This window comes from Lepidochelys olivacea (assembly GCF_965140295.1).
Source record: "Lepidochelys olivacea isolate rLepOli2 genome assembly, chromosome: 17".
Classification (NCBI taxonomy): Eukaryota; Metazoa; Chordata; order Testudines; family Cheloniidae; genus Lepidochelys; species Lepidochelys olivacea.
Window position 1 is genome coordinate 2872127 of NC_140427.1, and position 16618 is coordinate 2888744.

Below are 16618 nucleotides of genomic sequence, written 5' to 3' on the forward strand. Positions count from 1 at the left end.
GAAGATAATCCAACACTGGCTGTTCTGAATGAAAGCCAAATCACCAATTGGTGACATTTCATTAACAAGGCTTGCTGACAACCTACATTGAGCTTTCCCCCATCCCTCCACCGCCCCTTAAAATTGACCTCCCCAGCCAGGCTATGTGCTTTAAGAGCCAGTGATCTCATGGTTGAGAAGCTAGGTCCCCAAAGGGTTACCTTGTTTCATTTTAATAATTCTTTGCACTCACATCCAAGAATATTTTGTTTTACAAAGAATAAGAGCTTCGTTAAATTAACTCACATTTGACACATTCATAGAATCATAAAATATCAGGGTTGGAAGGGACCTCAGGAGGTCATCTAGTCCAACCCCCTGCTCAAAGCAGGACCGATCCCCAATTAAATCATCCCAGCTAGGGCTTTGTCAAGCCTGACCTTAAAAACTTCTAAGGAAGGAGATTCCACCACCTCCCTAGGTAACGCATTCCAGTGTTTCACCACCTTCATAGTGAAAAAGTTTTTCCTAATATCCAACCTAAATCTCCCCCACTGCAACTTGAGACCATTACTCCTTGTTCTGTCATCTGCTACCACTGAGAACAGTCTAGAGCCATCCTCTTTGGAACCCCCTTTCAGGTAGCTGAAAGCAGCTATCAAATCCCCCCTCATTCTTCTCTTCCACAGACTAAACATCCCCAGTTCCCTCAGCCTCTCCTCATAAGTCATGTGTTTCAGTCCCCTAATCATTTTTGTTGCCCTCCGCTGGACTCTTTCCAATTTTTCCACATCCTTCTTGTAGTGTGGGGCCCAAAACGGACACAGTACTCCAGATGAGGTCTCACCAGTGTTGAATAGAGGGGAACGATCATGTCCCTCGATCTGCTGGCAATGCCCCTACTTATACATCCCAAAATGCCATTGGCCTTCTTGGCAACAAGGGCACACTGTTGACTCATATCCAACTTCTCGTCCACTGTCACCCCTAGGTCCTTTTCTGCAGAACTGCTGCTGAGGCATTCGGTCCCTAGTCTGTAGCGGTGCATTGGATTCTTCCGTCCTAAGTGCAGGACTCTGCACTTGTCCTTGTTGAACCTCATCAGATTTCTTTTGGCCCAATCCTCCAATTTGTCTAGGTCCCTCTGTATCCTATCCCTTTCCCGTTGCCTATCCCTACCCTCCAGCATATCTACCACTCCTCCCAGTTTAGTGTCATCTGCAAACTTGCTGAGAGTGCAATCCACACCATCCTCCAGATCATTTATGAAGATATTGAACAAAACCGGCCCCAGGACCAACCCCTGGGGCACTCCACTTGATACTGGCTGCCAACTAGACATGGAGCCATTGATCGCAACCCATTGAGCTTGACAATCTAGCCAGCTTTCTGTCCACCTTATAGTCCATTCATCCAGCCCATACTTCTTTAACTTGCTGGCAAGAATACTGTGGGAGACCATGTCAAAAGCTTTGCTAAAGTCAAGGAACAACACGTCCACTGCTTTCCCTTCATCCACAGAGCCAGTTATCTCGTTATAGAAGGCAATTAGATTAGTCTGGCATGACTTGCCCTTGGTGAATCCATGCTGGCTGTTCCTGATCACTTTCCTCTCCTCTAAGTGCTTCAGAATTGATTCTTTGAGGACCTGCTCCATGATTTTTCCAGGGACTGAGGTGAGGCTGACTGGCCTGTAGTTTCCAGGATCCTCCTCCTTCCCTTTTTTAAAGATGGGCACTACATTAGCCTTTTTCCAGTCATCCGGGACCTCCCCTGATCGCCATGAGTTTTCAAAGATAATGGCCAATGGCTCTGCAATCACATCCGCCAACTGCTTTAGCACTCTCGGATGCAGCGCATCCGGCCCCATGGACTTGTGCTCGTCCAGCTTTTCTAAATAGTCCCGAGCCACTTCTTTCTCCACAGAGGGCTGGTCACCTTCTCTCCATGCTGTGCTGCCCAGTGCAGTAGTCTGGGAGCTGACCTTGTTCGTGAAGACAGAGGCAAAAAAAGCATTGAGTACATTAGCTTTTTCCACATCCTCTGTCACTAGGTTGCCTCCCCCATTCAGTAAGGGGCCCACGCTTTCCTTGACTTTCTTCTTGTTGCTAACATACCTGAAGAAACCCTTCTTGTTACTCTTAACATCTCTTGCTAGCTGCAACTCCAGGTGTGATTTGGCCTTCCTGATTTCACTCCTGCAAGCCCGAGCAATATTTTTATACTCATCCCTGGTCATTTGTCCAATCTTCCACTTCTCGTAAGCTTCTTTTTGGAATTTAAGAGCAGCAAGGATTTCACCATTAAGCCAAGCTGGTCGCCTGCCATATTTACTATTCTTTCTACACATCGGATGGTTTGTCCCTGTAACCTCAATAAGGATTCTTTAAAATACAGCCAGCTCTCCTGGACTCCTTTCCCCCTCATGTTATTCTCCCAGGGGATCTTGCCTATCAGTTCCCTGAGGGAGTCAAAGTCTGCTTTTCTGAAGTCCAGGGTCTGTATTCTGCTGCTCTCCTTTCTTCCTTGTGTTAGGATCCTGAACTCGACCATTTCATGGTCACTGCCTCCCAGGTTCCCATCCACTTTTGCTTGCCCTACTAATTCTTCCCGGTTTGTGAGCAGCAGGTCAAGAAGAGCTCTGCCCCTAGTTGGTTCCTCCAGCACTTGCACCAGGAAATTGTCCCCTACATTTTCCAAAAACTTCCTGGATTGCCTGTGCACCGCTGTATTGCTCTCCCAGCAGATATCGGGGTGATTGAAGTCTCCCATGAGAACCAGGGCCTGCAATCTAGTAACTTCTGCGAGTTGCCGGAAGAAATTATGCATGAAGGATAAACAAATGCTTTGTAGCTAACTTCTTATTTTCCCATCCCCACCCTCTCCAGGTAGCTGGGTCTCATTGAATTATTCAGGAATATTTGGTTATGCACCTTTTTTCTGCAATTTTAAAATTTGGGTCACCCAACATTTCCTTTTCTGAGAATATTTCAGTAGAAGTTGTCGAGATGCCCCATATTTTGTGAAAGTTCTAAGTTCCTAATCTGTAAACTTTAAAGTCTACTTGCTTTTGATTCCCTCACTTATAAAGTAGGCTGCTTCTCTGATCGGATGTTAAAACATGAAATCCTCCATTCCATAATAAAGTCTCATAATTATTTCCCCAGGGCACCTTGTAGATAGCTCAGCAGCACTCTATCTCCTGGCAGTCATCTCCCATCTCTTCTTCAGTACCTTGAAGGCTGCTTTAATGAATCATTAGAAGTGTTGTAAGAAAATATATAGCTTAATGCAAAAAGGGGATTTGCTGCTGCATGAGGATTCTGTCTGAACAATTAACTATGAAACCAGTGCATAGATCTGAAACTGAAATTCTTAGACAAAGTTTCCTGTGTGCAGTAGTGAAATCCGACCTACAGTTATCGAGTTATACACCGCCCAGTAATCCAAAATTCCTGGAAGCTTTCCTCAGTAGCTAATTATTTTTCTGGAACTTCTGTTGATATTATGAGCTCAAAACACTAGGGAGGAAAAACGTTTGTACTTAGTTACAAATGTATATAAATGATCTTACAAATGATATGTGATTTGACATATAATACTGCCTGACAGGCATCTGATTTTTATTTACAGACTTTTTTTAGCATTGGATGATAGCTTGCTGCTTCTTTTCTGTACTCAGCTATTGATGGCCTGTTGAGAATTTCTGTTAATACCTTTTGTTGAACATCCTTTCACCACATTCTTATGTAGTATTGAGATAAAGACAGATTGCTGTAGCTTGTTTCTCTTTCTCTTGCATGTTAATTTCAGCCCTGGTCTACACTAGGACTTTAGGTCGAATTTAGCAGCGTTAGATCAGTGTAAACCTGCACCTGTCCACACGATGAAGCCCTTTATTTCGACTTAAAGGGCTCTTAAAATCGATTTCCTTACTCCACTCCTGACAAGTGGATTAGCGCTTAAATCGGCCTTGACGGGTCAAATTTGGGGTACTGTGGACACAATTCGACGGTATTGGCCTCCGGGAGCTATCCCAGAGTGCTCCATTGTGACTGCTCTGGACAGCACTCTCAACTCAGATGCACGATTGTTTGCCGTTGCTCTGACGCAGGGAGGGGCGACTGACGACACGGCTTACAGGGTTGGCTTACAGGGAGCTAAAAGGAGGTGGCTTTACATCAAGGAGTATTTCAGGCAGGACTTCACGGAGGGTTCCAATAAGAAATGGTGCACCTAAGTTATTGTTCTTATTGGAACAAGAGGTTAGTCTGGCCTCTGATTGATACATGGCTAGATTTACCTCGCTGCACCTTCTCTGTGAGTGACCGCAGTGTGACCTAGAGGAATGAGTCCCGGGGGGGGGTGGGGGGGTTTCAAATGAGTACAAAACAAATCTGGTCTATTTCTTGTTTTGATACACTCCATCTATCTTTTATATCTTTGGCTGGCAGCAGACGGTGCAGAAGGACTGCATGCCATCCTCATCTCTTGCCTGCCCGGCAGAAGATGATGCAATAGGACTGCTAGCAAGCTGTATCACCTGCCTGCTCACCATAAGATGGTTCAATAGGACTGACTGCAGGACTAAAGAGAATGACTTGATCAAGTCACTCCAAATTTAGTCCCTGCGCCCATGTCTGCCCAGGCGCTCCTGATCGACCTCACACAGGCGACCAGGAGCACCTCGGACATGACGATGACGGCTACCAGTCCTATTGCACCGTCTGCTGCCACAAGGCAATGGGTTGCTGCTGCTGTGTAGCAATGCAGTACAGCGTCTGCCAGCACCCAGGAGACATACGGTGACAGTGAGCTGAGCGGGCTCCATGCTTGCATGGTATGGCATCTGCACAGGTAACTCAGGAAAAAAGGCGCGAAACGATTGTCTGCCCTTGCTTTCACGGAGGGAGGGAGGGAACGGGGGTCTGACGATATGTACCCAGAACCACCTGCGACAATGTTTTAGCCCCATCAGGCATTGTGATCTCAACCCAGAATTCCAATGGGCAGCGGAGACTGCGGGAACTGTGGGATAGCCACCCATAGTGCAACGCTCCGGAAGTCTACTCTAGCCTCGGTACTGTGGAAGCACTCCGCCGAGTTAATGCACTTAGAGCATTTTCTGTGGGGACACACACACTCGAATATATAAAACCGATTTCTAAAAAACCGACTTCTATAAATTCGACCTAATTTCGTAGTGTAGACATACCCTTAGACGTGAAAGGGATCTCCTCTGTAAAGATGAATCATTCTCTTTCACTGGGCTAAGTTAGTTCAGGTACCCATGAAACAAACAGATTTGCCGTGTGGTGTGTTTTCTGTTATTCACAAAAAGAGACTCCTTGATGAGTTTTCTGTATGTGACCTCCCTCTGCTCTTCCTGTAGACGTGAAGGACATTAGTTAACTGAGTCAGACAAGCCCTTCAAAAACAAGCATTGGTCAGATTGTTGATGACCACTTTTTGGACTGATAGCATTAATTTTCTCCCCTTTGCCTCAGAGTACCTTGCATTTATATGACAGGTTTCAGAGTAACAGCCGTGTTAGTCTGTATTTGCAAAAAGAAAAGGAGGACTTGTGGCACCTTAGAGACTAACCAGTTTATTTGAGCTGGTTAGTCTCTAAGGTGCCACAAGTATTCCTTTTCTTTTTGCATTTATATAGCTCCTATCATTTCAAAGCACTTTTCAAACTACAGGAATCGTGTCAACCACCTCTGGGGGTGACATAGGGTAGGTTTTAATAGTGCACACCAACACTATAGAACATTTTAAGACAGGAAGCCAAGAGTGTCACAGCCAATTGGAACTTCTGGTAGGCAGAATGTCGTTACCCCAATTTCAATTTGAGCAGGATGTTGGGGTTAACACTTCACTTTTATATACAATGACTTTGGGATGTTTAATGGTTGTCAGAACCTTGGTTTTACATCTCCCTTAAAAGATGGTTCCTCCATCAAGGTATTGCCTGCTATCACTATGCTAAGACAAAGCACTTAATATTTAACTGTAAATTATTAACAGTATAGCCCCCCCATCTAGCTAAAACTGGAAAACCAAAAATGGGCTGCATATACTTATTGAAAGGCTAAATTATTTCCTGGTGCAACTCCATTGACTACAATGGAATTATGCCATCAGACAATTTGGACCTGAGCATTTAATGCCACATAGAACTCTTGGTTGGCAGACAACATGATGGCAACGTTCTTGGAGCTCTTTCTGGTTAGGAAATTCAGGAATTTAAACTGATGGCCTGTTTTGAGAGGTCTAACAGAGAACTCTCCCTACTTTGACAATCTGCGATGGGAACAAGATTTAGAAATATAAAATTAAGAACTTGCTTTGCTAACGTGCAATAGCAACTTGCTTTGTCTTTGTCTTCCATCCAAGTGCTGAAGCCATCCTGGCCTTGCTTAGCTTATAAGATCTGATGAGATCATAAGTGAGATGGCTGGAAATCCCTATTGCTTCTCCAAGTAGCCAGCAATTTTTGTTTTATGCTGATCTGACATGAATATATAAAAAAGGATGCTGAAGATGATTTATAAAAGCAAAGTAGTCCACTGGAGACAGGAATTGCTTTAAGGGCTTTTGTTAGTTCTAGCCTGATGACTTTTAATTCTCTTAAAGAATTTTTTAAACTTCAGAGTGGATCTTGAATGTTAGTCTGCTTTTATGGAGTTGTCATTTGGAAATATGAGTTTTAATACACTTCTTGTCACTAAACTGTTTATACATATCGATGATTGATCAGCTCCCAATTGACCAGTAAGCTTTCAACTTGATCCTAGTGCTAATGGAACTCTAAAGTGAAATAATTTATTGATCTGCTCTGTCAATACATATTATTTAGAAGAATTAACTGTAAAGAGCTTTGGGGTAGAGAGGCAAACACCGTCCATAAAGACACAAGATGATACCATAACTCCACAGTGATATTGGAAGCCATTGATGTTGTTCCTTTTACTTTCATGTTCCTCCAAACACTGCTGTTGGGTTGATTCACTTTGTTTACCTTCTCAATAATACTGTTATTTAATATTAATTGTAATGGTCTACTCTTATATCTCTGTAGATGAGCATGATACTTTACAAACTCTCAGGTGGGCTAGGCATTGCCCCTAAGGGCTTCCAGTTGAGTATGAAAAAAAACCAAAAGAAAAGAGGAGGCATGAGGTTGGAAAAGAGTCTCCTAAGAGATCAGTGATAGCAGTTCAGATTTTTTTGTAAAGTAGGGGAGGGAAGATGTGTGGCACATGGTAGAGAGGGTGAAGTTATGAGCATAAAGGACTTCTTGGAGTGGAAAAGGTAGAGTAGAAAGTGGAAGAAGCCAAAAGCAGTGTCATGCTACAGGGAGGTGTTTTAGAGACTATTGACTCAGTGGATTTGTTTGTTCCTCTAGTGAAATTCAAGTGAGTTTTGGTATTGATGCTTTACTACAGTTCTCCAAAGACAACTGTTGGACTCAGCCATTCTGTCCATCTTCCCTGCTGCTTTGCTACTGCTGATTGTAGTGTCACAGAGGAGCAGCAAGGCAATATTGTGCCATAGGATGATCCAGAACTGTTTGTCCCAGGGTGACTGTCTTGTTTAGAGGACCTTTATTGCTCCCTTGCTAATTATTCTGAGTTCAGGTTCCCATAAATGTGTCACATTTAAAGAGACCAAGAAAGGCCTGGTCTGCACTTGAAAAGTATCCCAGGGGAACGATTTTGTTGGAAGAGTGATTGTTTTTCACCAAAATAGTGTTATGGGTAGAACATTTAATATGGGTGCAGTTCCATCAGTATAAAGGTGCTATATACAGAGAGAGCTTTTTCCCTTCCTGTATAGCAATATGCCACACCAGTAGGAGCACTTTTATACTGGTTAGCTGCATCCACCCCAGGATGATGGATTGGTATTAACTATTCTGGTATTGTTATAGTAATAGGAGTTGTAAGTGCAGATCAGCCCAACTTCCTGAAATGAAATAAATTCCTTTTCATTATAAACCTGCTCTTGAGAACCAAACATTTCCAGTGTCAAGGGTTATGTCTGCACAACACCTTGGAGTCCATGTGAGCAAGCCTCCCAGCCCAGGCCAACGGATTTGCGCTAGTGCTCTAAAAATAGCTGTATGGACAGCATGTGGAAGTTTCAGTTCCAACTGGAGCTCAGGCCCTGAAGCCCACCCTCTCCCTAGGCTTCAGAGCCCAAGCCACAACTTCTAAGAGCGGTGTACACAGCTGTTTTTAGAGCACTAGCCTTTGCCCCACTAACCTAAGACTCTCAATCCAGGCGCACAAGCTCACTCCTGGGGCTCCAAGTGCTGCATAGACATAACCAAAGAAGTTTGGTAAAATAGGGTCAGTTATGACCAGTGCTGTGGATATCAACAAAATGCAACATTAGCCATATACCATGGGACCTGGGAAAGAGAGTTAGGCTTTTATCTCCAATGCATTCCTGACTCTTCATACTTGCTGTCACTAGAAACAGTGTTCAGAGAATTAGCAGGGGCTGCGGTTCTGTATAAAGACACGTCGGGGCTCAGCAAGTTAAAAATATTGTGCAAAGGTTGGGGGTCTGCCCCTGTCTTCAGTGAGAGAGAGCTCTTTTTCTAACTGAGGGTTTCCCCCCTCTGAGAAGGGCAGCATTAAACTTGTTCTCTTGTTGCCCTATTTTATGTTATAATGCTTGTAAAGTATTTAATCTTTTGCCCCTCCAAAACAAAACTTCTCAGACAATCTAAACCTCAAACTGTATCAGGACCCATTTGATTTTTAAACCTTTATGCTCCTCATGTGGGTTTAGTCAACAGAAAGGTAAGGGTTACATCCTCAGCTATTACCCAGTCATATCGGTATATATGGTGTATGCTGTGTGTGTTCTTGAAACATTCACTAGCCAGGAAGACTGGTACTGCTCTAGTTATGTTATTCTTTTCTCTTCCATGTTCTTTATTAAACACACCAGGTCTCCACAAGCCACAGCTCTCACATCTTTCTACTGCCCCCAGGTGTAACTGAGCTTAAATGTTTCTCTTAAGAAAGCCATTCCATTCAGGTCAGCTAAATAAAATTTGAGCTGCAGTTGTAAGTAATAGGCTGCCCATTCATTTTCTCTTTGATCTCCTAAAACAGAACAGAAACCAAATTTTCAAAAAACGTTTTTGAAATGCCTTGTCAGCGTCTTTCATTGCCTGATTATTTACCGTGTTATTGATCACTGAGGGGGGAAGGAGGTGTGCCTGCCTTTTCCAGAATGAATGAAATTTGAAATAAAAACACGTACTTTTGTTATGAAAAGTTATTTTAGTATGACCCTACTCTTGTATGTGTGTAAAATATAATGCATAGCTGCTGCATCTGGTGCTAAAACTGCATGGTATGATTTAGAAGTATGTGAGCTGGCTGGCTCATGGATAGAGTTCTCGGCAAGGACAAGTGTTTTAAGTGAATTTGGTGACATGATGGAAATACATTGAGAATTAGATTACCCCAAAACAATGTGGCCTCTCTTTCTACTCCAGCTAACGAGGAAAACTGTCCATTCTAACTCACTAGTAAAAGATAAATTAGTACTGGCGTGGACAAGCTTAGCCCAACTGATGAGCCTTCATTGCCAGCTTGCCAGGAGCCTGAGGACTGCATCTACCTTGTGTAAAATAGAATAGATGGCAGCACTCTCATAGAACATAGACGCTACAGAAACTGTGGATGTCTTTACATGTGATCCTTGTTGTGGAGTTCCATTGGCTGTATTTGACCTCAGGCTGCACTTTGATCATCTCTCCATTACAAAGCTCACTTTTTCAGATTGCACTAATCCTTTTAATTGTGATTGAACTCTCATTTACTCAATTATTTTTATCTCCAACACCATAGTGTACCCAACAAGGCTTTCAGGTGCTATCTTGAGCGAAACAAATATGTGGATCCTCACAGTTCAACCAAACCCCTGATTGTAGGATCTCTGCCATAAAATGTTTCTAGGCTGGTCTCTAATGTTGTCTCATCTTTTTGTTTTAATAATCTGCACTGTTACCAAAGTTGCACGCTTTTGCCTACTAATAGCTTATTAAAAGAAAAAGTGGTAAAAGGCTAATTGTTGAAGATTAGTGGAGAAAATGGGATCTCTGGAGGGTAGCAACATCCCATTCATCTGAAGGAGCTCTGCACACCTTGCTTTTCCGTTGTTTCAGCTTCCAGGTTATTTTTAGTACCAGCGATTTGATCCATTCTTTTTTTTTCCTCCTCCAGCATTGCCATGGCAACAAAAGAAAATATGACTTCGCAGAGAGGGATATTGAAGTCAATACAAAGCAAAATGAACACCTTGGCCAGTATCCTTTCTGAAAGAGCTGTGCTGCGAGTGCCTTCAGGGAGAAGCGATCTCGAGACAATACATTCTGCAAATTGGGGTTCAACATATTTTAACAGGCAATGGCAATATAACACAGTCATCGTACATCTACTGAGCCAAGGATTGCATTATGCCTGTCCCACTCCATCAGTAAGATGTCTTGCTCGGATTAACAGTGTGATAAACTTAGCTGTTGGGTTTTTTAAATGCAACTTTGAATACTACATATAAGCCAACATTTAATTTTCATTTAGAGATCTAGAACAACAAAATCTAACATACTCCAACTACATACACTCTGCTAGAAGTATTATTGTATTTTATTGTTTTCCTGGCATTTTACTTTCAGGGACAAATGGCTGCAGTTTGATGTGGATGTGTCATGGCTGTAGTGCATAGCTAAATGTTTCCATGACCTGAAGATCCCCTTGTGTCTCTCAGACCTCTTGATTTTAAGTTTTCAGTTTGTTCGTTTCATCTCCCCCATTTCATGCTCCAGGCTAAAGAATGTGCTGGATTGTGAAGTCATGCGTGCTTACCATTTTTCCTACTATTTCTTCTTTTCCATTGTAGCAGCACAACGAAGGGCATTAGACTCTTGATTAGACAGAAGATATGTCCTGAAGATATGTAGCTTGATGAGACATAAATTTCAAGGGACTGTTTTTTAAGGGACTGGCAAGAACAAAAGCAACTCAATAAACATTAGCCTTAAAAGATTCTTGGGTGCAAAGACAAAGCTCTGAAGCTTGCAAACTTGTTGCAGATCTCATTTTTATACATTAGATAAATCTCAGCATTTTACAGGGAGGGCAGTTCTTCCCTCTATGTCATGCAGTAAACAGTCTTCATCTGTGGGAAATGAGCTATTTTTGTAGCCAAACACCATCCGTTGTTTTCTTTACCATTACTAGTGTTCTGCTAAATAAATTCCACAACCTTTTGTATGCAGCTAGCCCAGATTTCATGCTGGATTACATATAGGCTTCTGCATGAACACCAACTTTAATCTTTTCTGTTATCCTCTTCCTCTGATTGTTTTTTATTAATGAAGTAAAATTGTAATCTTGCTAACTAGCCATAGGACCTTTTTGTCACATCTGTTTTCTTTGTTTTGTGATTAGTTCTGAACTCTTTGCTTTGCTGCTAACGTCTGTGTATAGATCTGGGGTCTGCCCAGTTTTGATGCTGCTTGGTAATATGACCTTAACTCAGACCCCCAAAGATCGGTTTCCCGCAGTGAACAATCTGATTCAAAGGATCAACTTACGGAAACGACGGGACTCTCTCATCCTGGGTGGCGTCATTGGCATCTGTACCATCTTATTGTTGCTATACGCTTTCCATTGACGGACATTCTCCTTAGACTCTGATAACCTTATCTGCTCCCAACCCATCAAGGAGAAGTGGGTGGGGGAAGTCAGTAGAGCTGATAAACAGCCTGCACATGATGGCTGGAATATCAGCATGATGTCTAAGGTTTATGGTGGCAGACTTTACAACACTGGTTTTGAGCTGAAGCTGCAGTATTTCTCCTCCCCTGCCAAAACTATTTCTCTTTCTTTGGTCAAATTTTGCTTAAATATTTTTTTTAATCCCCTGTCTCACTACAAGGTAAGTAATATACAACATTTATGAGAATCAGTAGAGAATCTTCCCTACTGGATGATGGTAATGAAATCTGTCATTGGCTGTTAAGTGAAACAATTGTTAGCTTCTCTTAGGTGGAATTTCTTCAGGAAGCCAGTTTCCCCTGAAGGCCAAGTACAGGACTAGATACTTTTGCCCAATAATAAGGATATTGCAGCTTTAAGCCATCAAGTTGGTTGGTTACTGAATACAACCTCTAAGGTTTTTACTCATGATTGAGCTATTACGAGTCATTTCTACTTAACTTGTGCTGTGAAAACTGTGCTCCTTCCCACAAATTCCTGAGACAGATAAGGATTGTTCAATTCACTTTTTGCACAGAAGATGTCTGAACTGCTATCTGAGGAGCACTTACAAGGTTTTTTGTGGCTTTAAGGGGACTCCAGGAAATATTTGCAGTCCTGCTTTGGAAGAAGGGAGCATAGTATCCTCTCAGTTTTACCGTAGTATTAAGTCATTTAAAGTGACCAAATGCGCTTTCACCTGAAAGTAATCTTTTGGGTGTAAATATTTTGGTTTTGGCTGATATCACAAAAGGCTTCATAAAGACACAATAGTTTCAAAAGTCTATTTTAATTTAGATGAAAGGTATTCTAATAGCATTAATATTTTTACACTGTACGTAGGATGGAGTCTAACCTGTACGTTGGAAAGGGAAAATACTTCGGTTATGCCTGATGGCCAATGTATCTGTGTGCAGAATTGTTAAATACATAACTCCTCATAGCAAAGCGTTAAATGAATGAGTGGCTGAATATGCAATTACGTTTTTCTCTAATATCTGCAAACACACATCCATAGATATTTTTTTCAATTGTTCGGTGTCTAAACACAGCAGAGATTTTAGATTGTTAGCAAAACCTGTTGGGTTTGACTCTGCAGATGAGTATCTGTTAAAAAAAAAAAAAATCTAACGTCAGGAATGTCTTTGATATAGCAAATCTACAATTACAGGTTCTCTCCCCTTTCCAATTGTTCTGTGCCATCTTCGCCTGTCTTATAACCAGAACTAACAAAACTCTGAGGCACTGGCCTTTTTTCGAAGAACTTGATTAACTATTTGCACAACTGTCTTACAACACTCCCAAATTTAATGGGTCTTCCCATTAATCATAGTTGCCAGAGATGGTATTGAGGCCTTCCCCTGTCCCCAGGGCCTCCTCTGTGCTAGAAGAAGACAGGCCACCCACAACAGTTATCATTCATTTTATTACTGCTTTTATGGTGTATGTGCAGTACCCTGTTGGAGGAAGTAAAGAATTGTGTCTGTGTGGTGTGTGAGAAACCACACAGTTGTATAAACTGTATCGTTCATTTGGACTTGAAAAAGGCTTATGTGCAGAATAACATCTTTGTGACAAACAGGCTACAAAGACTCTTTTTGTGGGTTATTTTGGGGATTAGAAGGCACTTGCAATTAATGCTAGTAAAACTGAGGTTTGCCTTTTTAAATAAGGGATGGTCATTTGGTTGATTGGGGAATATCCCTGGTTTTGAAATGAAGTGCTCATTAGATTTCTTGATAAAGACTGAAGGATAAAGGACATTTATTAATGAATCTCTGTATATCAAAACTCTTCTCCCCAATACTTTATTTTCTTTGATTTTTCAAAGGGCCCTGATTGGCAGTTATGCTCCATTAGGGTTTATAGGATTTGGTTGCTATGTAGTTGGCAATTATACGACCTGCAAATCGTAAATAAATACATTTATTTAATCTGATGACCAGTCTTTTTAATGGGTTTAATCGATCTGGTGCATTATTTAATCTTACTGTGTGTTTAAAAAAAGCTATGGAAAATGTGCAGATTGTAGCAAATATCAATCAATTTGTTATGAGTGGGGAGAAGCCGATATGTTATAGGGCATAAAGGAGTAGAAATACGATGATTCCCTTTGAAAATGAGAGGTTAATATTGGAGGTGGCATTTCAGTGGTTGGCAGCTGCTCAGTGACTTTGAGAGGGTTTTGTATCAAATATATTTAATTATCCTAGCAGAATTGCCCTTTCGTGAACTACTGTCAGTCATGTACCTGACACAAGCAGGCATCCAGCATCTCTCTAAAATGGATAGAATGGCTGGCCTGGGGGGAGACTTGCTAAATGCCATGAGTCTCTCTTTTAGCATGGCTCTATAATTAGGGCAGTGGACCTTAAAATAAGGGAGAGGAAACAGAAAACAGTGGGCTGGTTCAAGATTTAATCCCAGTCTCTGACCCACAGCTCCTCTCTTTGCAGCTTGTTCACCTGCCTCCTATTGCAAAATGTATTTCCATATTTTTTTCATTGCGTCCAGCACTTCTCCGCCTTTCTGGTTCTCAAGGCCAGTTAGAGGTGCCTGCCTTGGAGGTGGGGCCCATCAGTGGCACTGGAGGTGTGCTTATCCTCCTGTTTATCCACCAGCAGGAGCTGTAGGGAGAAGTTGTGGCCAAAGCACAAAAACAAGCTTAGATCACTTTCAAGACGCTCCTCAGTCTCTATTGCGCCTCAGAGGGGAAATGCGTTGTTGTCCTGCGGGGGCTCTATTGTCACTTCTTTCCACGTGCTGTTTGTCAGTGACCAGCCACCCATTGTAAAGCTGTCTGGTAAGCCATCGGCTCTCCTCAGATTCCAGAAAAAGCTCTTCTACCCAGCCCCAAACAAACACAGGAACATTTCTTCCTCTTCAGTCTCCTGGCCCACTTTCTGGCTAAAGTTGCAGGATGATTTTTCAGACTCCAGTCACCGGAACAGCAATACTGGTAACATCCAGTGCTGCCTGAAAATTCTGTCCGTAAGTCGGATGCACAGCAGTGAATTTCCCTGGAGATTTTATGGACGTTTTTATGCCAAATGAGTGTTGCCTGTTGATGCTGTGCCTGGCAGCCTCAGTGCCAGACTGCTGTTCCTGCAGTGCCACTGATCACTATTCTGTATCCTTCACTAGAGAGTGCAAAGCAAGGATGCACAAAGGGTTTTATTTTATTCCCTCTGCCGGTCTCTGAGACCAATTGAATGTTCACCAGATCCCTCTTCATTAATAAGACAGGAAGGTGCTTTTGTTAATCCTAGAGTCTGCCTGCTGCTGAGGGGTGTAATGGAAAACACAGCACTTTCATTTTTCAGTGACTCCCTGGCAAATTTGGGAACTTCTGAGCATAGAGTTCGGAATTCAGTTAGGAATTCGCACTGCCCCATTAGATAACCAAGCAATGCTTTTCTTCAGCTCTGTGCAAAGGTCCTCCTTTGACGGGCCCAATAAAATCGGAATGTGCAGAACATAAAGTTCTTCACTGGGTGTTGAAAATAAAAAGGCAAAAGTAGATCTCTAGGCAGTGTATAGGTGTGAGACATGCATTGACAGTTCAACGGTCAGGGCTTTGTTCCTCCCGGAACCCTGAGAATTGCTGCACAGGGCGTAACGGCTGGCCTAGCGCTTTTGACTGTGTAGCTAATTAGCCAACACAGTTAAACTACTAAAGTAACTAAAAGTTGCTTCCCAAGCACCCTTGATGCATAACAGGATTTTTTTCCCTTTTGTTTTCAACTACCATTCAGGGCAGGGAAGGAGGACACACGGCTTTGTTACAAAAGATTTCAGAATTATTTCCTCCTCTAGAAAGTGACAGAGTTGGTGTTATGAAACTCTGCAGGGAAGGGAGCATGTGCAGAACAGGAGAATACAACTTCAGACAAAGCTGAGCCATGGAGACATCTGCTCTTTGTGCCCTCCCTCTCTCTCCTCATGACTGGACGTTTGCCTTCAATGTGATGCTTTCAGCTTTGAATGAGTACGCTGTTGGTCTGCCCACCATTAAGAGGGCGGGAAGCCGTTCCAGTCACACACTCTCAAGACTAAAGGTTATTCTTTCTCATGGAAAATATCAATCCAGCCGCATGTATATTCTTTTCCAATTGCACTTTCTAATTTGTTTGCTTTTCAAATGGCTTCTTGAACCCTAACTATTTTATTGTACCTGTAATTATTTTTCTCACCTAATGTGCATTTTCTGTCTGTATAGAAAAGCTTTGTTATGTAATTTAATAATAAATTAGAATTCTAAATGATGATGCTTTTTTGTTTCCCTGTAAGAGTCCCAGGCTGCCTACACCTCAGTTTTAAGAGTTGGACAAGACTTAAGTCATCCAGTCCATCTCCCTACCAATGCAGGATTGTTACCTAGAATAAACATTCTAATGTTTTTGTCCATCTTGTCCTAAATATCCCAAGCAATAGGACTTTTACCCCTTCCTATAGCCCCACTGGAAGGGTTTCTACATATACAGCAGAAATGGATGCCCTTCCTCCTATTTATACCTATTTGTTCCACTCTAAATAGTTCCTTTCCTTTCTTGATGTTTAAACCCTGCGTATGTTGTTAGACTTTTATTCCTACCCTTTTAGTTCTCTTTAGGCCAGATCTATGCACATAGCTCCTTCCTTGTCAGCCCCTCAAGCCCCATACTCGTTTGTTCTCTGAATCCTCTTGGTAATGAGGTCCACAGGATTTCCTCCACATCTGTGACTTGATGTTTATGCTGCCCAAAATTGCACTGGCCTTGTTAGTTGCCATACTGGGTTGAAGACTTACACCAGAAATGAATGGTGTTGGTTACTAAAGTAGACAGTGTGACAAAATGTGACAGGCATGC

General features: G+C 42.3%; 1 protein-coding gene across 3 annotated transcripts in view; it reads left to right on the forward strand.

Moving 5' to 3' along the window:
* The window catches only part of GOSR1 (golgi SNAP receptor complex member 1), a 61702-nt gene extending 47995 nt beyond the window's left edge, over positions 1 to 13707 (forward strand). For all 3 annotated transcript variants that reach the window (XM_084651314.1, XM_084651315.1, XM_084651316.1), the window contains 2 exons: positions 10233 to 10315; positions 11561 to 13707. In XM_084651314.1, coding sequence (XP_084507440.1) covers positions 10233 to 10315; positions 11561 to 11685 — 208 coding nt within the window. In that variant the 3' untranslated portion in view covers positions 11686 to 13707. The remainder of the gene's footprint in view (positions 1 to 10232; positions 10316 to 11560) is intronic.
* Positions 13708 to 16618: the final 2911 nt, after the last annotated feature.